This window comes from Salvelinus namaycush, unplaced genomic scaffold (genome assembly GCF_016432855.1).
Source record: "Salvelinus namaycush isolate Seneca unplaced genomic scaffold, SaNama_1.0 Scaffold1749, whole genome shotgun sequence".
Classification (NCBI taxonomy): Eukaryota; Metazoa; Chordata; class Actinopteri; order Salmoniformes; family Salmonidae; genus Salvelinus; species Salvelinus namaycush.
This window is the reverse complement of record NW_024058507.1, coordinates 1-25,362: the sequence shown is the minus strand read 5'-3', so window position 1 is coordinate 25,362 and position 25,362 is coordinate 1. Positions and strand designations below refer to the sequence as shown.

Genomic DNA, 25,362 nt, shown 5'->3' with positions numbered 1-25,362 from the left:
TAAATCAGTCCCTGATCATTAACCCACCTGGTGTCTGGGGTCTGAATCAGTCCCTGATCATTAACCCACCCGGTGTCTGAGGTCTAAATCAGTCCCTGATCATTAACCCACCTGGTGTCTGAGGTCTAAATCAGTCCCTGATCATTAACCCACCTGGTGTCTGAGGTCTAAATCAGTCCCTGATCATTAACCCACCTGGTGTCTGGGGTCTGAATCAGTCCCTGATCATTAACCCACCTGGTGTCTGGGGTCTAAATCAGTCCCTGATCATTAACCCACCTGGTGTCTGGGGTCTAAATCAGTCCCTGATCATTAACCCACCTGGTGTCTGGTGTCTAAATCAGTCCCTGATCATTAACCCACCTGGTGTCTGGGGTCTAAATCAGGCCCTGATCATTAACCCACCTGGTGTCTGGGGTCTAAATCAGTCCCTGATCATTAACCCTCCTGGTGTCTGAGGTCTAAATCAGTCCCTGATCATTAACCCACCTGGTGTCTGGGGTCTAAATCAGTCCCTGATCATTAACCCACCTGGTGTCTGAGGTCTAAATCAGTCCCTGATCATTAACCCACCTGGTGTCTGGGGTCTAAATCAGTCCCTGATCATTAACCCACCTGGTGTCAGGTCTAAATCAGTCCCTGATCATTAACCCACCTGGTGTCTGAGGTCTGAATCAGTCCCTGATCATTAACCCACCTGGTGTCTGGGTTCTAAATCAGTCCCTGATCATTAACCCACCTGGTGTCTGGGGTCTAAATCAGTCCCTGATCATTAACCCACCTGGTGTCTGGGGTCTAAATCAGTCCCTGATCATTAACCCACCTGGTGTCTGGGTTCTAAATCAGTCCCTGATCATTAACCCACCTGGTGTCTGGGGTCTAAATCAGTCCCTGATCATTAACCCACCTGGTGTCTGGGGTCTAAATCAGTCCCTGATCATTAACCCACCTGGTGTCTGAGGTCTAAATCAGTCCCTGATCATTAACCCACCTGGTGTCTGAGGGACAATGGAAATAAATGCTTTGAGGTCAGAGTTGAGTTTGAAGGGTCTAGAAGATGGGTGACTTGAAGGTCGTTCATGGCAGCTCTCTTACTTCTGATACTGTTAGATTATAACCGAGGGTGGTTTTATGTGTCGTCCCAGGTGATGTCCCTGTATTGTTGATAACCGAGGGTCGTTTTATGTGTCGTCCCAGGTGATGTCCCTGTATTGTTGATAACCGAGGGTCGTTTTATGTGTCGTCCCAGGTGATGTCCCTGTATTGTTGATAACCGAGGGTCGTTTTATGTGTCGTCCCAGGTGATGTCCCTGTATTGTTGATAACCGAGGGTCGTTTTATGTGTGGTCCCAGGTGATGTCCCTGTCTTGTTGATAACCGAGGGTCGTTTTATGTGTTGTCCCAGGTGATGTCCCTGTATTGTTGATAACCGAGGGTCGTTTTATGTGTGGTCCCAGGTGATGTCCCTGTATTGTTGATAACCGAGGGTCGTTTTATGTGTGGTCCCAGGTGATGTCCCTGTATTGTTGATAACCGAGGGTCGTTTTATGTGTCGTCCCAGGTGATGTCCCTGTATTGTTGATAACCGAGGGTCGTTTTATGTGTTGTCCCAGGTGATGTCCCTGTATTGTTGATAATCGAGGGTCGTTTTATGTGTCGTCCCAGGTGATGTCTGTGTCTTGTTGATAACCGAGGGTCGTTTTATATGTCGTCCCAGGTGATGTCGCTGTCTTGTTGATAACCGAGGGTCGTTTCATGTGTGGTCCCAGGTGATGTCCCTGTATTGTTGATAACCGAGGGTCGTTTTATGTGTGGTCCCAGGTGATGTCCCTGTATTGTTGATAACCGAGGGTCGTTTTATGTGTCGTCCCAGGTGATGTCCCTGTATTGTTGATAATCGAGGGTCGTTTTATGTGTTGTCCCAGGTGATGTCGCTGTCTTGTTGATAATCGAGGGTCGTTTTATGTTTGGTCCCAGGTGATGTCCCTGTCTTGTTGATAACCGAGGGTCGTTTTATGTGTGGTCCCAGGTGATGTCCCTGTCTTGTTGATAACCGAGGGTCGTTTTATGTGTCGTCCCAGGTGATGTCTGTGTCTTGTTGATAACCGAGGGTCGTTTTATGTGTCGTCCCAGGTGATGTCGCTGTATTGTTGATAACCGAGGGTCGTTTTATGTGTGGTCCCAGGTGATGTCCCTGTATTGTTGATAACCGAGGGTCGTTTTATGTGTGGTCCCAGGTGATGTCCCTGTCTTGTTGATAACCGAGGGTCGTTTTATGTGTCGTCCCAGGTGATGTCCCTGTCTTGTTGATAACCGAGGGTCGTTTTATGTGTCGTCCCAGGTGATGTCCCTGTCTTGTTGATAACCGAGGGTCGTTTTATGTGTCGTCCCAGGTGATGTCCCTGTCTTGTTGATAACCGAGGGTCGTTTTATGTGTTGTCCCAGGTGATGTCCCTGTCTTGTTGATAACCGAGGGTCGTTTTATGTGTGGTCCCAGGTGATGTCCCTGTATTGTTGATAATCGAGGGTCGTTTTATGTGTTGTCCCAGGTGATGTCGCTGTCTTGTTGATAATCGAGGGTCGTTTTATGTTTGGTCCCAGGTGATGTCCCTGTCTTGTTGATAACCGAGGGTCGTTTTATGTGTGGTCCCAGGTGATGTCCCTGTCTTGTTGATAACCGAGGGTCGTTTTATGTGTCGTCCCAGGTGATGTCTGTGTCTTGTTGATAACCGAGGGTCGTTTTATGTGTCGTCCCAGGTGATGTCGCTGTATTGTTGATAACCGAGGGTCGTTTTATGTGTGGTCCCAGGTGATGTCCCTGTATTGTTGATAACCGAGGGTCGTTTTATGTGTGGTCCCAGGTGATGTCCCTGTCTTGTTGATAACCGAGGGTCGTTTTATGTGTCGTCCCAGGTGATGTCCCTGTCTTGTTGATAACCGAGGGTCGTTTTATGTGTCGTCCCAGGTGATGTCCCTGTCTTGTTGATAACCGAGGGTCGTTTTATGTGTCGTCCCAGGTGATGTCCCTGTCTTGTTGATAACCGAGGGTCGTTTTATGTGTTGTCCCAGGTGATGTCCCTGTCTTGTTGATAACCGAGGGTCGTTTTATGTGTGGTCCCAGGTGATGTTCCTGTATTGTTGATAACCGAGGGTCGTTTTATGTGTGGTCCCAGGTGATGTCCCTGTATTGTTGATAACCGAGGGTCGTTTTATGTGTCGTCCCAGGTGATGTCCCTGTCTTGTTGATAACCGAGGGTCGTTTTATGTGTCGTCCCAGGTGATGTCCCTGTCTTGTTGATAACCGAGGGTCGTTTTATGTGTCGTCCCAGGTGATGTCCCTGTCTTGTTGATAACCGAGGGTCGTTTTATGTGTCGTCCCAGGTGATGTCCCTGTCTTGTTGATAACCGAGGGTCGTTTTATGTGTCGTCCCAGGTGATGTCCCTGTATTGTTGATAACCGAGGGTGGTTTTATGTGTCGTCCCAGGTGATGTCCCTGTATTGTTGATAACTGAGGGTCGTTTTATGTGTCGTCCCAGGTGATGTCCCTGTATTGTTGATAACCGAGGGTCGTTTTATGTGTCGTCCCAGGTGATGTCCCTGTATTGTTGATAACCGAGGGTCGTTTTATGTGTCGTCCCAGGTGATGTCCCTGTCTTGTTGATAACCGAGGGTCGTTTTATGTGTCGTCCCAGGTGAAGTCCCTGTATTGTTGATAACCGAGGGTCGTTTTATGTGTGGTCCCAGGTGATGTCCCTGTCTTGTTGATAACCGAGGGTCGTTTTATGTGTCGTCCCAGGTGATGTCTGTGTCTTGTTGATAACCGAGGGTCGTTTTATGTGTCGTCCCAGGTGATGTCGCTGTATTGTTGATAACCGAGGGTCGTTTTATGTGTGGTCCCAGGTGATGTCCCTGTATTGTTGATAACCGAGGGTCGTTTTATGTGTGGTCCCAGGTGATGTCCCTGTCTTGTTGATAACCGAGGGTCGTTTTATGTGTCGTCCCAGGTGATGTCCCTGTCTTGTTGATAACCGAGGGTCGTTTTATGTGTCGTCCCAGGTGATGTCCCTGTCTTGTTGATAACCGAGGGTCGTTTTATGTGTCGTCCCAGGTGATGTCCCTGTCTTGTTGATAACCGAGGGTCGTTTTATGTGTCATCCCAGGTGATGTCCCTGTCTTGTTGATAACCGAGGGTCGTTTTATGTGTCGTCCCAGGTGATGTCCCTGTATTGTTGATAACCGAGGGTGGTTTTATGTGTCGTCCCAGGTGATGTCCCTGTATTGTTGATAACTGAGGGTCGTTTTATGTGTCGTCCCAGGTGATGTCCCTGTATTGTTGATAACCGAGGGTCGTTTTATGTGTCGTCCCAGGTGATGTCCCTGTATTGTTGATAACCGAGGGTCGTTTTATGTGTCGTCCCAGGTGAAGTCCCTGTATTGTTGATAACCGAGGGTCGTTTAATGTGTCGTCCCAGGTGATGTCCCTGTCTTGTTGATAACCGAGGGTCGTTTTATGTGTCGTCCCAGGTGAAGTCCCTGTATTGTTGATAACCAAGGGTCGTTTTCAGTTCGTCTATCTAGGCCTCGTAAAGTGTTAATGAAAACTTTGTTATAATGTGTGATAAAGTTTGACTGTGTGTATAGATAAATGAGAATCGTTATGTGTTGCATAATACTGGCCTTATAGAGGGTTTATGAAGACCTTATTTAAACATAAATATATATATATTACATTTGTTTAACCTTTAGTTAACTAGGTCAGTCAGTTAAGAACAAATTCTTATTTACAATGACGGCCAAACCCGGACGACGCTGGGCCAATTGTGCGCCGCCCTACGGGATAAATGAGCATCCTTATGTGTTGCGTAACTCAGGCCTTATAGAGGGTTTATGAAGACCTTATGAAGGGTTATGGATGCTTCGTTACGCCATGTGAAACGTGGTGTGTTTTCTCCAGGTGATCACGTGTGGTTGGTGCAGTAGGAAAGGCCTGCTGGCCACCAGCGGTAACGATGGAACAGTCCGGGTGTGGAGCGTTACTCAGAACCAGTACACCCTCCAGCTGACCTGCGTCTTCAACAGAACGTAAGCAGCACCTCTCACCTCTGACCTCTCACCTCTGGAGACATGCTTAATATGCAATAAAACACTTCATTTGCTCTTTTTTAACCAAAACACAGACTAGCTTTCAGTCTACTACAGACTTCTGTACTTACTGTGATGTGATATTACTGTGACTGTGATGTGATATTACTGTGACTGTGATGTGATATTACTGTGACTGTGATGTGATATTACTGTGACTGTGATGTGATATTACTGTGACTATGATGTGATATTACTGTGACTGTGATGTGATATTACTGTGACTATGATGTGACTGTGATGTGACTGTGACTGTGATGTGATATTACTGTGACTATGATGTGATATTACTGTGACTGTGATGTGATATGATATTACTGTGACTGTGATGTGACTGTGACTGTGATGTGATATTACTGTGACTATGATGTGATATTACTGTGACTATGATGTGATATTACTGTGACTATGATGTGATATTACTGTGACTGTGATGTGATATGATATTACTGTGACTGTGATGTGATATTACTGTGACTATGATGTGATATTACTGTGACTGTGATGTGATATTACTGTGACTGTGATGTGATATTACTGTGACTATGATGTGATATTACTGTGACTGTGATGTGATATTACTGTGACTGTGATGTGATATTACTGTGACTGTGATGTGATATTACTGTGACTATGATGTGATATTACTGTGACTGTGATGTGATATTACTGTGACTGTGACTGTGATGTGATATTACTGTGACTATGATGTGATATTACTGTGACTATGATGTGATATTACTGTGACTGTGATGTGATATTACTGTGACTATGATGTGATATTACTGTGACTGTGATGTGATATTACTGTGACTGTGATGTGATATTACTGTGACTGTGATGTGATATTACTGTGACTGTGATGTGATATTACTGTGACTGTGACTATGATGTGATATTACTGTGACTGTGATGTGATATTACTGTGACTGTGACTATGATGTGATATTACTGTGACTGTGATGTGATATTACTGTGACTGTGATGTGATATTACTGTGACTGTGATGTGATATGATATTACTGTGACTGTGATGTGATGTGATATTACTGTGACTGTGATATGATATTACTGTGACTGTGATATGATATTACTGTGACTGTGATGTGATATTACTGTGACTGTGATGTGATATTACTGTGACTGTGATGTGACTGTGATGGGATATTACTGTGACTGTGATGTGATATTACTGTGACTGCGATGTGATATGATATTACTGTGACTGTGATATTACTGTGACTGTGATGTGATATTACTGTGACTGTGATGTGATATTACTGTGACTGTGATGTGATATTACTGTGACTGTGATGTGATATTACTGTAACTGTGATGTGATATTACTGTGACTGTGATGTGATATTACTGTGACTGTGACTGTGATGTGATATTACTGTGATTGTGACTGTGATGTGATATTACTGTGACTGTGATGTGATATTACTGTGACTGTGATGTGATATTACTGTGACTGTGATGTGATATGATATTACTGTGACTGTGATGTGATATTACTGTGACTGTGATATGATATTACTGTGACTGTGATGTGATATTACTGTAACTGTGATGTGATATTACTGTGACTGTGATGTGATATTACTGTGATGTGATTTTACTGTGACTGTATGTGATATTACTGTGATATGATATTACTGTGACTGTGATGTGATATTACTGTGATGTGATATTACTGTGACTGTGATGTGATGTGATATTACTGTGACTGTGATATGATATTACTGTGACTGTGATATGATATTACTGTGACTGTGACTGTGATATTACTGTGACTGTGATGTGATATTACTGTGACTGTGATGTGATATTACTGTGACTGTGATGTGATATTACTGTGACTGTGATGTGATATGATTTTACTGTGACTGTATGTGATATTACTGTGACTGTGATGTGATATGATTTTACTGTGACTGTATGTGATATTACTGTGATGTGATATTACTGTGACTGTATGTGATATGATTTTACTGTGACTGTGATGTGATATTACTGTGACTGTGATGTGATATGATTTTACTGTGACTGTATGTGATATTACTGTGACTGTGATGTGATATGATTTTACTGTGACTGTATGTGATATTACTGTGATGTGATATTACTGTGACTGTATGTGATATTACTGTGATATGATATTACTGTGACTGTATGTGATATTACTGTGATGTGATATTACTGTGACTGTATGTGATATTACTGTGATATGATATTACTGTGATATCATATTACTGCGATTGAAATTATATTACTGTGACTGTGATATGTGGTTGTCTCACCTAGCTATCTTCAGATGAATGCACTGATTGTAAGTTGCTCTGGATAAGAGCTTCTGCTAAATGACTAAAATGTTAATGTGTCTCTCTCTGTGTGTCTCTTTGTGTGTCTCTCTCTGTGTGTCTCTCTCTGTGTGTCTCTCTCTGTGTGTCTCTCTCTCTGTGTGTCTCTCTCTGTGTGTGTGTGTCTCTGTCTCTGTGTGTGTGTGTGTGTCTCTCTGTGTGTGTCTCGGTGTGTGTGTGTGTGTGTCTCTGTGTGTGTGTGTCTCTGTGTGTCTCTCTCTGTGTGTCTCTCTCTCTGTGTGTCTCTCTCTGTGTTTGTGTGTCTCTGTCTCTGTGTGTGTGTGTATCTCTGTGTGTCTCGGTGTGTGTGTGTCTCTGTGTGTGTGTGTCTCTGTGTGTCTCTCTGTGTGTGTCTCTCTCTGTGTGTGTGTGTGTGTGTGTGTGTGTGTGTGTGTGTGTGTGTGTGTGTGTGTGTGTGTGTGTGTGTGTGTGTGTGTGGTGTGTGTCTCTCTCTGTGTGTGTGTGTGTCTCTGTCTCTCTGTGTGGTTGTGTCCACAGTGCTGGTTCTCCAGAGGAGGGTGGACAGTGTCTTGGTTCCCCAGGCGACCCCAGTCTGTCTCCTCTGGTCTGGAGCGTCACGGGCAAATACCTGGCTGCTGCCATGGAGAAACTAGTCAACATCTGGCAGGTCAACGGTGAGAGAGACAGTATATACAGACACACACACACACACACACACACACACACAGACACGCACATACACGCACACATACACAGACACACACATACACACACACATACACGCACAGACACGCACACACACACAGACACAGACACACACATACACACACACACGCACAGACACGCACAGACACACACACACACAGACACGCACAGACACGCACATACAGACACGCACACACACACATACATACACACACACACAGACACACACAGACACGCACATACACACACACATACATACAGACACGCACATACATACAGACACGCACACACACACACACACACACACACTGTGTAGTGGAGGTGGGAGGTCTGTGTAGTGGAGTGGAGCTGGATGGGTTCTGTAGTCCCTGGGTGGGTTCTGTAGTCCCTGGATGGGTTCTGTAGTCCCTGGGTGGGTTCTGTAGTCCCTGGATGGGTTCTGTAGTCCCTGGGTGGGTTCTGTAGTCCCTGGGTGGGTTCTGTAGTCCCTGGACGGGTTCTGTAGTCCCTGGGTGGGTTCTGTAGTCCCTGGACGGGTTCTGTAGTCCCTGGGTGGGTTCTGTAGTCCCTGGACGGGCAATTGCCGGGCAATTTCCTGCGTTCTAAAAGCCGGGCAATTTCCTGCTTAAAACAACCGAATTCACGTCTGCCAATATTTATGTTAGGCTCCTCCTCAGTCTCCTCAGTCCTCAATCTATCTGACCTTTAACCCTTCCACTCTGATCCCGTCCACCAGGTGGTAAAGGTCTGCTGGACGTGCAGCCCCACTGGGTGTCAGCTCTGACCTTTAACCCTTCCACTCTGACCCCGTCCACCAGGTGGTAAGGGTCTGCTGGACGTGCAGCCCCACTGGGTGTCAGCTCTGGCCTGGCCGGAGGGAGAAGCCGTGTCCCTGTGGTTTCTATCTGACCTTTAACCCTTCCACTCTGACCCCGTCCACCAGGTGGTAAGGGTCTGCTGGACGTGCAGCCCCACTGGGTGTCAGCTCTGACCTTTAACCCTTCCACTCTGACCCCGTCCACCAGGTGGTAAAGGTCTGCTGGACGTGCAGCCCCACTGGGTGTCAGCTCTGACCTTTAACCCTTCCACTCTGACCCCGTCCACCAGGTGGTAAAGGTCTGCTGGACGTGCAGCCCCACTGGGTGTCAGCTCTGGCCTTTAACCCTTCCACTCTGACCCCGTCCACCAGGTGGTAAAGGTCTGCTGGACGTGCAGCCCCACTGGGTGTCAGCTCTGACCTTTAACCCTTCCACTCTGACCCCGTCCACCAGGTGGTAAGGGTCTGCTGGACGTGCAGCCCCACTGGGTGTCAGCTCTGACCTTTAACCCTTCCACTCTGACCCCGTCCACCAGGTGGTAAAGGTCTGCTGGACGTGCAGCCCCACTGGGTGTCAGCTCTGGCCTGGCCGGAGGGAGAAGCCGTGTCCCTGTGGTGCGGGGAACCCAAAGATGTGTTGCTGGTGGGACGTATGGATGGATCCCTGGGCCTTATAGAGGTCCGCGACGCCTGCACCATGCATCGCACTGAGCTGGACCACTGCTACAGGAAAGATGGTACGTAGTCTGGAGGGCGGACTGACATGTCCCCAGGTTTCACATAACTGGGACAAGTCTGTGTCTGTTGTGTGTCGTTGATCGTATGTTTTTATTTTTTACTTCCAGACTTTACTCTGTAATACACTGATCTGAAGTCATGTTGATTTGTGACTGTCCCGATTTAAGACGTCTGATCGTTTTGATATATTTTGGTGTGCATGACGACGGTAATATGTGGGTGTTCCCGTGACCTGAAGTTTGTTTTTCTGTTGTAGTGTCAGTGATCCACATAGCCTGGTACAGTGAGGACAGGCCGTTCGCCGTGGGCTACGCTGACGGGAAGCTGCTGATTGGAACCAAAGAGCCTCTGGAGAAAGGAGCCGTCGTGGTCATCGATGCCCATAAGGTCACCACTATGTCTATATAATAATATCACATTATATTATATAGGTCACCACTATGTCTATATAATAATATCACATTATATTATATAGGTCACCACTATGTCTATATAATAATATCACATTATATTATATAGGTCACCACTATGTCTATATAATAATATCACATTATATTATATAGGTCACCACTATGTCTATATAATAATATCACATTATATTATATAGGTCACCACTATGTCTATATAATAATATCACATTATATTATATAGGTCACCACTATGTCTATATAATAATATCACATTATATTATATAGGTCACCACTATGTCTATATAATAATATCACATTATATTATATAGGTCACCACTATGTCTATATAATAATATCACATTATATTATATAGGTCACCACTATGTCTATATAATAATATCACATTATATTATATCTCTGGAGAAAGGAGCCGTCCTGGTCATCCATAAGGTCACCACTATGTCTATATAATAATAGGGACAGTAGGTGTATTATTAGTTGTAGTATTAGTATTATTATTATTAGTTGTAGTATTATTAGTAGTAGTTGTATTATTATTAGTAGTAGTGGTATTGTTCGTAGTAGTTTTAGCAGTAGTATTAGTTGTATTAGTAGTAGTAGTATTATTATTAGTAGTAATTGTATTATTAGTAGTAGTAGTAGTATTATTATTATTAGTAATTGTATTATTAGTAGTAGTAGTATTAATATTATTAGTAGTAGTTGTATTATTAGTAGTAGTAGTAGTATTATTATTAGTAGTAATTGTATTATTAGTAGTAGTAGTAGTATTATTAGTAGTAGTAATTGTATTATTAGTAGTAGTAGTAGTATTATTATTATTAGTAGTAGTAGTAGTAGTATTATTATTAGTAGTAGTAGTATTATTATTAGTAGTAGTAGTAGTATTATTAGTAGTAGTTGTATTATTATTAGTAGTAGTAGTATTGTTCGTAGTAGTTTTAGCAGTAGTATTAGTTGTAGTAATAGTAGTATTATTATTAGTAGTAGTAGTATTATTAGTAGTAGTAGTATTAATATTATTGTTATTATGATGATGATTATTATTATTATTAGTAGTAGTATTATTAGTAGTAGTCGTATTATTATTATTATTATTAGTAGTAGTAGTATTAATATTATTGTTATTATGATGATGATTATTATTAGTATTAATATTATTATTATATGTGTCTGTCGCAGGAGTCCATCACCAGTATAAAGTGGGATCCTACTGGTCAGATGCTGTTGACCTGTGCCAAAGAGGACGTGGTGAAGCTATGGTCCAGCCCTGGGTCAGGGTCCAGCCCTGGAGCAGGCTGGACGTGTCTGCAGAGTCTCCCCCACCCTGCCCAGGTCAATGGAGTGGCCTGGTGTGGTCTGACTGGACACGGAGCCAGACCTCTCAACATGCTGGCCACGTACGGATGCTATTCAACTGGACTGTGTTGATATTCATTACGTTTTGGTCATGTATGGAACTGAACTGGACTTTAGTGGACTATAGTGGACTATGTATGTCTTTAGTATACTATATATGTATATAGTGGACTATAGATGTCTTTAGTAGACTATATATGTCTTTAGTGGACTATAGTGGACTATAGATGTCTTTAGTGGACTATAGATGTATTTAGTGGACTATAGATGTCTTTAGTGGACTATAGATGTCTTTAGTGGACTATAGTGGACTATAGATGTCTTTAGTGGACTATAGATGTCTTTAGTGGACTATAGATGTCTTTAGGGGACTATAGATGTCTTTAGTGGACTATAGATGTCTATAGTGGACTATAGATGTCTTTAGTGGATTATAGATGTCTTTAGTGGACTATATATGGCTTTAGTGGACTATAGTGGACTATAGATGTCTTTAGTGGACTGGAATGGAAGAAAGTAAAATCTGTGGACATCTACATTTTACCACAAGATCTCACAATGTCCTCACAAGTATAGTAATACAAACCAACACACACACACACATTTAAAAGAGCACTGTGTTATTCCAGGTGTTGCCAAAACGGACTGGTGTCAGTCTGGACCGTACCTCAAGACGCCTCTGCCTTCCCAGAATCCCCCTCTTCTGGCTCCGAGCCCCGGAGGGACAACGAACCCAAAGCCAAACGCAAGGTATGATAAATCACTAGTAGGTAGAGGGGTCTTCCTAACCACTGGTTCTGGGTCAGATGTTGTTTAGCTCTGCTAATGGGGACAAGGTATGATAAATCACTAGTAGGTAGAGGGGTCTTCCTAACCACTGGTTCTGGGTCAGATGTTGTTTAGCCCTGCTAATGGGGACAAGGTATGATAAATCACTAGTAGGTAGAGGTGTCTTCCTAACCACTGGTCCTGGATCAGATGTTGTTTAGCTCTGCTAATGGGGACAAGGTATGATAAATCACTAGTAGGTAGAGGTGTCTTCCTAACCACTGGTCCTGGATCAGATGTTGTTTAGCCCTGCTAATGGGGACAAGGTATGATAAATCACTAGTAGGTAGAGGTGTCTTCCTAACCACTGGTCCTGGATCAGATGTTGTTTAGCCCTGCTAATGGGGACAAGGTATGATAAATCACTAGTAGGTAGAGGTGTCTTCCTAACCACTGGTCCTGGATCAGATGTTGTTTAGCCCTGCTAATGGGGACAAGGTATGATAAATCACTAGTAGGTAGAGGTGTCTTCCTAACCACTGGTCCTGGATCAGATGTTGTTTAGCCCTGCTAATGGGGACAAGGTTGGAATTGGGATTAGGCTAGAACTGTTAGAGGGGGGAAACTTCTACCCTCAGTGATTAATCTGTACAAGATCTAATTGATTTGATCAGTTGTATTGGCTTGATTTGATCAGTTGTATTGGCTTGATTTGATCAGTTGTATTGGTTTGATTTGATCGGTTGTATTGGTTTGATTTGATCAGTTGTTTTGGTTTGATTTGATCGGTTGTATTGGCTTGATTTGATCGGTTGTGTCAGGTACAGCTTTTCAAAGGGTGCTCTTTTCCTCCACATTCTGTGTGTGTGTGTGCGTGTGTGCGTGTGTGTGTGTGTATGTGTGTGTGTGTGTGTGTGTGTGTGTGTGTGTGCGTCCCAGCAGCAGCAGAGTTCCAGCAGGCGTGTGGAGGGGGCGGTGTGTGTGTTCCAGCTGAAGGGTCATATCACCCCGGTCAGGACAGTAGTCTTCAGCCCTGACGGCCTGGCCCTGGTGTCTGGAGGGGTGGGAGGCCTCATGAACATCTGGTCCCTACGGGTGAGGACACACAGACACACACACACACACACAGAGGAAACATTGTTCACCCAGGTGCTAGGAGTTTGTTCTACACGTTTAAAGAATAACGTAACAGTGTACTTCCTGGATCTTGTTGTTTAGACAAACGTAATAGACTGTTGCTCAAACAAGCACTTTTAGCTGTGTGGTTACTGTCCTGTTAAACCTGTTTAAAACACTGAATACTTTTTCACTGTGTCTGTCTGCCTGCCTGTCTGCCTGCCTGTCTGCCTGCCTGCCTGTCTGTCTGTCTGTCTGTCTGTCTGTCTGTCTGTCTGTCTGTCTGTCTGTCTGTCTGTCTGTCTGTTTGTCTGTCTGTTTCTCTGTGTATATATATATAACAGGACGGCTCAGTGCTCCAGACAGTAATAGCCGGGTCAGGAGCCATCCAGAACATAGTCTGGATCCCAGATGTGGGCGTGGCCGTCTGCTCCAACAGGTCAAAGGTGAGGTGGAACATCTTTTGGAACCAGAATCAGTTCATGTATTGTTATGTAGCGTAACGGTTGAAAGGTAACGGTTGAAAGGTAACGGTTGAAGGGTTATAAAGGATTCTACAGTATGGACTGACTAAAGGATTCTACAGTATGGTCTGACTAAAGGATTCTACAGTATGGACTGACTCAACTATGACTAAAGGATACTACAGTATGGACTGACTAAAGGATACTACAGTATGGACTGACTAAAGGATACTGCAGTATGGACTGACTAAAGGATACTACAGTATGGACTGACTAAAGGATTCTACAGTATGGACTGACTAAAGGATACTGCAGTATGGACTGACTAAAGGATTCTACAGTATGGACTGACTCAACTCTGACTAAAGGATACTACATTATGGACTGACTAAAGGATACTACAGTATGGACTGACTAAAGGATTCTACAGTATGGACTGACTCAACTCTGACTAAAGGATACTACATTATGGACTGACTAAAGGATACTACAGTATGGACTGACTAAAGGATTCTACAGTATGGACTGACTCAACTCTGACTAAAGGATTCTACAGTATGGACTGACTAAAGGATTCTACAGTATGGACTGACTCAACTCTGACTAAAGGATACTGCAGTATGGACTGACTAAAGGATTCTACAGTATGGACTGACTCAACTCTGACTAAAGGATTCTACAGTATGGACTGACTCAACTCTGACTAAAGGATTCTACAGTATGGACTGACTAAAGGATACTACAGTATGGACTGACTCAACTCTGACTAAAAGATTCTACAGTATGGACTGACTAAAGGATTCTACAGTATGGACTGACTCAACTCTGACTAAAGGATTCTACAGTATGGACTGACTCAACTCTGACTAAAGGATTCTACAGTATGGACTGACTAAAGGATTCTACAGTATGGACTGACTAAAGGATTCTACAGTATGGACTGACTAAAGGTTTCTACAGTATGGACTGACTAAAGGATACTACAGTATGGACTGACTCAGCTCTGACTAAAGGATACTACAGTATGGACTGACTCAACTATGACTAAAGGATTCTACAGTATGGACTGACTAAAGGTTTCTACAGTATGGACTGACTCAACTCTGACTAAAGGATTCTACAGTATGGACTGACTCAACTCTGACTAAAGGATACTACAGTATGGACTGACTCAACTCTGACTAAAGGATTCTACAGTATGGACTGACTAAAGGATTCTACAGTATGGACTGACTAAAGGTTTCTACAGTATGGACTGACTCAACTATGACTAAAGGATTCTACAGTATGGACTGACTAAAGGTTTCTACAGTATGGACTGACTCAACTCTGACTAAAGGTTTCTACAGTATGGACTGACTCAACTCTGACTAAAGGATTCTACAGTATGGACTGACTCAACTCTGACTAAAGGATTCTACAGTATGGACTGACTAAAGGATTCTACAGTATGGACTGACTCAACTCTGACTAAAGGATACTGCAGTATGGACTGACTAAAGGATTCTACAGTATGGACTGACTCAACTCTGACTAAAGGATTCTACAGTATGGACTGACTCAACTCTGACTAAAGGATTCTACAGTATGGACTGACTAAAGGATTCTACAGTATGGACTGACTCAACTCTGACTAAAGGATACTGCAGTATGGACTGACTAAAGGATTCTACAGTATGGACTGACTCAACTCTGACTAAAGGATACTACAGTATGGACTGACTCAACTCTGACTAAAGGATTCTACAGTATGGACTGACTAAAGGATTCTACAGTATGGACTGACTAAAGGTTTCTACAGTATGGACTGACTCAACTATGACTAAAGGATTCTACAGTATGGACTGACTAAAGGTTTCTACAGTATGGACTGACTCAACTCTGACTAAAGGTTTCTACAGTATGGACTGACTCAACTCTGACTAAAGGATTCTACAGTATGGACTGACTCAACTCTGACTAAAGGATTCTACAGTATGGACTGACTAAAGGATTCTACAGTATGGACTGACTCAACTCTGACTAAAGGATACTGCAGTATGGACTGACTAAAGGATTCTACAGTATGGACTGACTCAACTCTGACTAAAGGATTCTACAGTATGGACTGACTCAACTCTGACTAAAGGATTCTACAGTATGGACTGACTAAAGGATTCTACAGTATGGACTGACTCAACTCTGACTAAAGGATACTGCAGTATGGACTGACTAAAGGATTCTACAGTATGGACTGACTCAACTCTGACTAAAGGATTCTACAGTATGGACTGACTCAACTCTGACTAAAGGATTCTACAGTATGGACTGACTAAAGGATTCTACAGTATGGACTGACTCAACTATGACTAAAGGATTCTACAGTATGGACTGACTAAAGGTTTCTACAGTATGGACTGACTCAACTCTGACTAAAGGATTCTACAGTATGGACTGACTAAAGGATTCTACAGTATGGACTGACTCAACTCTGACTAAAGGATTCTACAGTATGGACTGACTCAACTCTGACTAAAGGATTCTACAGTATGGACTGACTCAACTCTGACTAAAGGATACTACAGTATGGACTGACTAAAGGATTCTACAGTATGGACTGACTAAAGGATTCTACAGTATGGACTGACTCAACTCTGACTAAAGGATACTACAGTATGGACTGACTAAAGGATACTACAGTATGGACTGACTCAACTCTGACTAAAGGATTCTACAGTATGGACTGACTAAAGGATTCTACAGTATGGACTGACTCAACTCTGACTAAAGGATTCTACAGTATGGACTGACTCAACTCTGACTAAAGGATTCTACAGTATGGACTGACTCAACTCTGACTAAAGGATTCTACAGTATGGACTGACTCAACTATGACTAAAGGATACTGCAGTATGGACTGACTAAAGGATACTGCAGTATGGACTGACTCAACTATGACTAAAGGATACTGCAGTATGGACTGACTCACCTATGACTAAAGGATACTGCAGTATGGACTGACTAAAGGATACTGCAGTATGGACTGACCAAAGGATTCTACAGTATGGACTGACTAAAGGATACTGCAGTATGGACTGACTAAAGGATTCTACAGTATGGTCTGACTAAAGGATACTGCAGTATGGACTGACTCTGACTAAAGGATTCTACAGTATGGACTGACTCAACTATGACTAAAGGATACTACAGTATGGACTGACTAAAGGATACTACAGTATGGACTGACTAAAGGATACTACAGTATGTACTGACTCAACTATGACTAAAGGATACTACAGTATGGACTGAATAAAGGATTCTACAGTATGGACTGACTAAAGGATTCTACAGTATGGACTGACTAAAGGATACTGCAGTATGGACTGACTCAACTCTGACTAAAGGATACTACAGTATGGACTGACTAAAGGATTCTACAGTATGGTCTGACTCAACTATGACTAAAGGATTCTACAGTATGGACTGACTAAAGGATTCTACAGTATGGACTGACTAAAGGATTCTACAGTATGGACTGACTAAAGGATACTACAGTATGGTCTGACTCAACTATGACTAAAGGATACTACAGTATGGACTGACTCAACTCTGACTAAAGGATACTACAGTATGGACTGACTAAAGGATTCTACAGTATGGACTGACTAAAGGATTCTACAGTATGGACTGACTCATCTATGACTAAAGGATTCTACAGTATGGACTGACTCAACTCTGTCTAAAGGATTCTACAGTATGGACTGACTAAAGGATTCTACAGTATGGACTGACTCAACTATGACTAAAGGATTCTACAGTATGGACTGACTCTTCTATGACTAAAGGATTCTACAGTATGGACTGACTCATCTATGACTAAAGGATTCTACAGTATGGACTGACTCAACTCTGACTAAAGGATACTACAGTATGGACTGACTCAACTATGACTAAAGGATTCTAAAGTATGGACTGACTCCTCTATGACTAAAGGATTCTACAGTATGGACTGACTAAAGGATTCTACAGTATGGACTGACTCAACTCTGACTAAAGGATACTACAGTATGGACTGACTAAAGGATTCTACAGTATGGACTGACTCAACTCTGACTAAAGGATACTACAGTATGGACTGACTAAAGGATACTACAGTATGGACTGACTAAAGGATTCTACAGTATGGACTGACTCAACTCTGACTAAAGCATACTACAGTATGGACTGACTAAAGGATACTGCAGTATGGACTGACTCAACTCTGACTAAAGGATACTACAGTATGGACTGACTAAAGGATTCTACAGTATGGACTGACTAAAGGATTCTACAGTATGGACTGACTAAAGGATTCTACAGTATGGTCTGACTCAACTATGACTAAAGGATTCTACAGTATGGACTGACTAAAGGATTCTACAGTATGGACTGACTAAAGGATTCTACAGTATGGACTGACTCAACTATGACTAAAGGATTCTACAGTATGGTCTGACTAAAGGATTCTACAGTATGGACTGACTAAAGGATTCTACAGTATGGTCTGACTCAACTATGACTAAAGGATTCTACAGTATGGACTGACTAAAGGATACTACAGTATGGACTGACTAAAGGATACTACAGTATGGACTGACTAAAGGATACTACAGTATGGACTGACTAAAGGATACTACAGTATGGACTGACTCAACTATGATTAAAGGATTCTACAGTATGGACTGACTAAAGGATACTACAGTATGGACTGACTCAACTCTGACTAAAGGATTCTACAGTATGGACTGACTCAACTCTGACTAAAGGATTCTACAGTATGGACTGACTCAACTCTGACTAAAGGATACTACAGTATGGACTGACTCAACTCTGACTAAAGGATTCTACAGTATGGACTGACTAAAGGATTCTACAGTATGGACTGACTAAAGGATACTGCAGTATGGACTGACTAAAGGATTCTACAGTATGGACTGACTCAACTCTGACTAAAGGATTCTACAGTATGGACTGACTAAAGGATACTACAGTATGGACTGACTAAAGGATACTACAGTATGGACTGACTAAAGGATACTACAGTATGGACTGACTAAAGGATTCTACAGTATGGACTGACTAAAGGATTCTACAGTATGGACTGACTCAACTATGACTAAAGGATACTACAGTATGGCCTGACTCAACTATGACTAAAGGATACTACAGTATGGACTGACTAAAGGATACTACAGTATGGACTGACTAAAGGATACTACAGTATGGACCTACTAAAGGATACTGCAGTATGGACTGACTAAAGGATACTACAGTATGGACTGACTCAACTATGACTAAAGGATTCTACAGTATGGACTGACTAAAGGATACTACAGTATGGACTGACTCAACTATGACTAAAGGATACTACAGTATGGACTGACTCAACTCTGACTAAAGGATTCTACAGTATGGACTGACTAAAGGATACTACAGTATGGACTGACTCAACTATGACTAAAGGATTCTACAGTATGGACTGACTAAAGGATACTACAGTATGGACTGACTCAACTCTGACTAAAGGATTCTACAGTATGGACTGACTAAAGGATACTACAGTATGGACTGACTCAACTATGACTAAAGGATACTACAGTATGGACTGACTAAAGGATTCTACAGTATGGACTGACTAAAGGATTCTACAGTATGGTCTGACTCAACTATGACTAAAGGATACTACAGTATGGACTGACTAAAGGATACTACAGTATGGACTGACTAAAGGATACTGCAGTATGGACTGACTAAAGGATTCTACAGTATGGACTGACTAAAGGATACTACAGTATGGACTGACTAAAGGATTCTACAGTATGGACTGACTAAAGGATTCTACAGTATGGACTGACTAAAGGATTCTACAGTATGGACTGACTACAGGATTCTACAGTATGGACTGACTCATCTATGACTAAAGGATTCTACAGTATGGACTGACTCAACTCTGACTAAAGGATACTACAGTATGGACTGACTCAACTATGACTAAAGGATTCTACAGTATGGACTGACTAAAGGATTCTACAGTATGGACTGACTCAACTATGACTAAAGGATTCTACAGTATGGACTGACTAAAGGATTCTACAGTATGGACTGACTACAGGATTCTACAGTATGGACTGACTCATCTATGACTAAAGGATTCTACAGTATGGACTGACTCAACTCTGACTAAAGGATACTACAGTATGGACTGACTCAACTATGACTAAAGGATTCTACAGTATGGACTGACTAAAGGATTCTACAGTATGGACTGACTCCTCTATGACTAAAGGATTCTACAGTATGGACTGACTAAAGGATACTACAGTATGGACTGACTAAAGGATTCTACAGTATGGACTGACTCAACTCTGACTAAAGCATACTACAGTATGGACTGACTAAAGGATACTGCAGTATGGACTGACTCAACTCTGACTAAAGGATACTGCAGTATGGACTGACTAAAGGATACTGCAGTATGGACTGACTCAACTCTGACTAAAGGATACTACAGTATGGACTGACTAAAGGATTCTACAGTATGGACTGACTAAAGGATTCTACAGTATGGACTGACTAAAGGATTCTACAGTATGGACTGACTAAAGGATACTACAGTATGGACTGACTAAAGGATTCTACAGTATGGTCTGACTCAACTATGACTAAAGGATTCTACAGTATGGACTGACTCAACTCTGACTAAATGATTCTACAGTATGGACTGACTAAAGGATACTACAGTATGGACTGACTAAAGGATACTACAGTATGGACTGACTAAAGGATACTACAGTATGGACTGACTAAAGGATACTACAGTATGGACTGACTAAAGGATACTACAGTATGGACTGACTAAAGGATACTACAGTATGGACTGACTCAACTCTGACTAAAGGATTCTACAGTATGGACTGACTAAAGGATACTACAGTATGGACTGACTAAAGGATACTACAGTATGGACTGACTAAAGGATACTACAGTATGGACTGACTAAAGGATACTACAGTATGGACTGACTAAAGGATACTACAGTATGGACTGACTCAACTATGATTAAAGGATTCTACAGTATGGACTGACTAAAGGATACTACAGTATGGACTGACTCAACTCTGACTAAAGGATTCTACAGTATGGACTGACTCAACTCTGACTAAAGGATACTACAGTATGGACTGACTCAACTCTGACTAAAGGATTCTACAGTATGGACTGACTAAAGGATTCTACAGTATGGACTGACTAAAGGATACTGCAGTATGGACTGACTAAAGGATTCTACAGTATGGACTGACTCAACTCTGACTAAAGGATTCTACAGTATGGACTGACTAAAGGATACTACAGTATGGACTGACTAAAGGATACTACAGTATGGACTGACTAAAGGATACTACAGTATGGACTGACTAAAGGATTCTACAGTATGGACTGACTAAAGGATTCTACAGTATGGACTGACTCAACTATGACTAAAGGATACTACAGTATGGCCTGACTCAACTATGACTAAAGGATACTACAGTATGGACTGACTAAAGGATACTACAGTATGGACTGACTAAAGGATACTACAGTATGGACCTACTAAAGGATACTGCAGTATGGACTGACTAAAGGATACTACAGTATGGACTGACTCAACTATGACTAAAGGATTCTACAGTATGGACTGACTCAACTCTGACTAAAGGATTCTACAGTATGGACTGACTAAAGGATACTACAGTATGGACTGACTCAACTATGACTAAAGGATTCTACAGTATGGACTGACTAAAGGATACTGCAGTATGGACTGACTAAAGGATACTACAGTATGGACTGACTCAACTATGACTAAAGGATTCTACAGTATGGACTGACTAAAGGATACTACAGTATGGACTGACTAAAGGATTCTACAGTATGGACTGACTCAACTCTGACTAAAGGATTCTACAGTATGGACTGACTAAAGGATACTGCAGTATGGACTGACTCAACTATGACTAAAGGATACTACAGTATGGACTGACTAAAGGATTCTACAGTATGGACTGACTAAAGGATTCTACAGTATGGTCTGACTCAACTATGACTAAAGGATTCTACAGTATGGTCTGACTAAAGGATTCTACAGTATGGACTGACTCAACTCTGACTAAAGGATACTACAGTATGGACTGACTAAAGGATTCTACAGTATGGACTGACTAAAGGATACTACAGTATGGACTGACTAAAGGATACTACAGTATGGACTGACTAAAGGATACTACAGTATGGACTGACTAAAGGATACTACAGTATGGACTGACTAAAGGATACTACAGTATGGACTGACTAAAGGATACTACAGTATGGACTGACTAAAGGATACTACAGTATGGACTGACTAAAGGATACTGCAGTATGGACTGACTAAAGGATTCTACAGTATGGACTGACTAAAGGATACTGCAGTATGGACTGACTAAAGGATTCTACAGTATGGACTGACTAAAGGATTCTACAGTATGGACTGACTAAAGGATACTGCAGTATGGACTGACTAAAGGATTCTACAGTATGGACTGACTAAAGAATTCTACAGTATGGACTGACTAAAGGATACTGCAGTATGGACTGACTAAAGGATTCTACAGTATGGACTGACTAAAGGATTCTACAGTATGGACTGACTAAAGGATACTACAGTATGGACTGACTAAAGGATACTGCAGTACGGGTTAAAGCGACTTCTGGTATGTTTTTGACTCTTGGCTGACTTTCATGGTTCTGTATTTGTCTTTGTCCTCAGGATGTGTTGGTGGTGAACTGCTCGACAGACTTCATGTCCTCTCACCAGGTGCTAGCCACCTGCCGGACGGCGCTGAAGAAACAGGGGGTTGTGGGATTGAACATGGCTCCGTGTATGAGAGCCTTCCTGGAGAGGCTTCCTGTTATGCTGCAGGAGCAGTACTCATATGAGAAGGTACTGTGTGTGTGTGTGTGTGTGTGTGTGTGTGTGTGTGTGTGTGTGTGTGTGTGTGTGTGTGTGTGTGTGTGTGTGTGTTATTTTGAAAGTAAATGAAAGCCCAGTTTCATTCCAAGTGAATCGATCATAACTGTCAAAAGGCTACCTACTTCCTTTTTTTAATCGTATTTGTTTCACCGTAGTTGGTAGTCGTAGTTAGCGGTTACGATAACATATGCTATAACACCCAAGTGTAAATGTGTACTTCCTGTTTGGTCCTCCAGCCCCATGTAGTGTGTGGAGAACAGCTAGTCCACAGCCCCTATATGCAGTGCCTGGCCTCCCTGGCCGTGGGGCTACACCTGGATCAGCTCCTGTGTTCCCCTCCCGTGCCCCCCCACCTCCGCCTCTGTCCCCTGGAGCCAGCCACCTGTACCTGGTCACCCGGCGAGTGGGCGTGGCTAGACTGCTTCTCCACCACGGTGAAGGCAGCGGAGGCCCTGGCTCGGGGCAACACGTTCCCAGAGGCCTTTGCTGTTCCCGACCTGGAGCCTGTACCCAAGGAGGAGATGGTCCTTCTCATGGTGAGGTTTCCCTGATCCCTACAGAAGACCCTGAACCTCTATAGCTCTGACGGAGTGGGTTTTTAAAGTACAACTGAACTGGAGAACCAACTTCTCTGGTTGAAAACGCCATATATAACATCATTTAATACGTAATATATAACATAATATAAAACATCATATATAACATAATATAAAACGTAATATATAACATAATATAATTCGTAATATATAATATAATATAAAACGTAATATATAACATAATATAAAACGTAATATATAATATAAAACGTAATATATAACATCCATATTAGTCAGGACCAAAATGTAATAAAAAGTGTTTATTTTTGGTCATAAAGTCAGTATTTTCCGAAACAGAGTTTTGTAAATTTGACTACAAGAGTTGGTCAGGACTTGAGGGTTGGGTTTTGATTTGCACAAGGCCCACTTTGTCCAATAATTCTGGATTAATTAACAGGTGAGGTGATTGCGCTCTGTTCAATCCTACTGCAGACCTGCACAGCGGATTTACATAAGAAAAAACGTCACACATTTTTTTAAACTTGAGAAATACGGCACCAAATACCATAGACAGATATAAAACGCACGACTAAAATCTCCTCTGCAATAAAAACATCTAAATTAATGAGAGATTTCTAGAGTTATCTTTGATTAAGTTCTTAGACTATTTTGAGGAAGTGTTCCTGGCTTTGTTCCTATGGCGTCTCATGGGGGGAAACAGCAGGAACTGCCACATCCAACATCACCCTCAACACTGAAATGTTACCAACATTTGGACTAGAAGCTGTCTTGTCTCTTTAAGATGTTACCAACATTTGGGCTAGAAGCTGTCAAGATTTGACAAAGTGTCCAACCGCGTATTCAAACTGGTGGGTCATACAAGAGCTCTGTGAGGGTAGCAATGATAAGATGTGTCTATAGATTAATACTCTCTTGTCTGTACAGGACAACAGTACATGGGGTTCTGGTATGGATTAATACTCTCTTGTCTGTACAGGACAACAGTACATGGGGTTCTGGTATAGAGTAATACTCTCTTGTCTGTACAGGACAACAGTACATGGGGTTCTGGTATAGATTAATACTCTCTTGTCTGTACAGGACAACAGTACATGGGGTTCTGGTATAGATTAATACTCTCTTGTCTGTACAGGACAACAGTACATGGGGTTCTGGTATAGATTAATACTCTCTTGTCTGTACAGGACAACAGTACATGGGGTTCTGGTATAGATTAATACTCTCTTGTCTGTACAGGACAACAGTACATGGGGTTCTGGTATGGATTAATACTCTCTTGTCTGTACAGGACAACAGTACATGGGGTTCTGGTATAGATTAATACTCTCTTGTCTGTACAGGACAACAGTACATGGGGTTCTGGTATAGATTAATACTCTCTTGTCTGTACAGGACAACAGTACATGGGGTTCTGGTATGGATTAATACTCTCTTGTCTGTACAGGACAACAGTACATGGGGTTCTGGTATAGATTAATACTCTCTTGTCTGTACAGGACAACAGTACATGGGGTTCTGGTATGGATTAATACTCTCTTGTCTGTACAGGACAACAGTACATGGGGTTCTGGTATAGATTAATACTCTCTTGTCTGTACAGGACAACAGTACATGGGGTTCTGGTATAGATTAATACTCTCTTGTCTGTACAGGACAACAGTACATGGGGTTCTGGTATGGATTAATACTCTCTTGTCTGTACAGGACAACAGTACATGGGGTTCTGGTATGGATTAATACTCTCTTGTCTGTACAGGACAACAGTACATGGGGTTCTGGTATGGATTAATACTCTCTTGTCTGTACAGGACAACAGTACATGGGGTTCTGGTATAGGATTAATACTCTCTTGTCTGTACAGGACAACAGTACATGGGGTTCTGGTATAGATTAATACTCTCTTGTCTGTACAGGACAACAGTACAATGGG

The 25,362-nt window shown here is 42.3% G+C and overlaps 1 protein-coding gene across 8 annotated transcripts in view; it reads left to right on the top strand.

The window, feature by feature from the left end:
• The window catches only part of LOC120037528 (probable E3 ubiquitin-protein ligase HERC1), a 50,754-nt gene extending 26,352 nt beyond the window's left edge, over positions 1 to 24,402 (top strand). For 6 of the 8 annotated variants that reach the window (XM_038983564.1, XM_038983560.1, XM_038983567.1 and 3 more), the window contains exons 9-19: positions 4,956 to 5,083; positions 8,005 to 8,141; positions 9,526 to 9,726; positions 9,984 to 10,114; positions 11,341 to 11,558; positions 12,147 to 12,267; positions 13,225 to 13,380; positions 13,746 to 13,847; positions 22,672 to 22,845; positions 23,112 to 23,411; positions 24,357 to 24,402. In XM_038983564.1, the coding sequence (XP_038839492.1) occupies positions 4,956 to 5,083; positions 8,005 to 8,141; positions 9,526 to 9,726; positions 9,984 to 10,114; positions 11,341 to 11,558; positions 12,147 to 12,267; positions 13,225 to 13,380; positions 13,746 to 13,847; positions 22,672 to 22,845; positions 23,112 to 23,411; positions 24,357 to 24,389 (1,701 nt within the window). In that variant the 3' untranslated portion in view covers positions 24,390 to 24,402. Of the gene's footprint in view, positions 1 to 4,955; positions 5,084 to 8,004; positions 8,142 to 8,990; positions 9,070 to 9,525; positions 9,727 to 9,983; positions 10,115 to 11,340; positions 11,559 to 12,146; positions 12,268 to 13,224; positions 13,381 to 13,745; positions 13,848 to 22,671; positions 22,846 to 23,111; positions 23,412 to 24,356 lie in introns of all 8 variants that reach the window. The other 2 variants (XM_038983561.1, XM_038983562.1) reach the window with 2 other exon arrangements.
• The last annotated feature ends 960 nt before the right edge of the window (positions 24,403 to 25,362 follow it).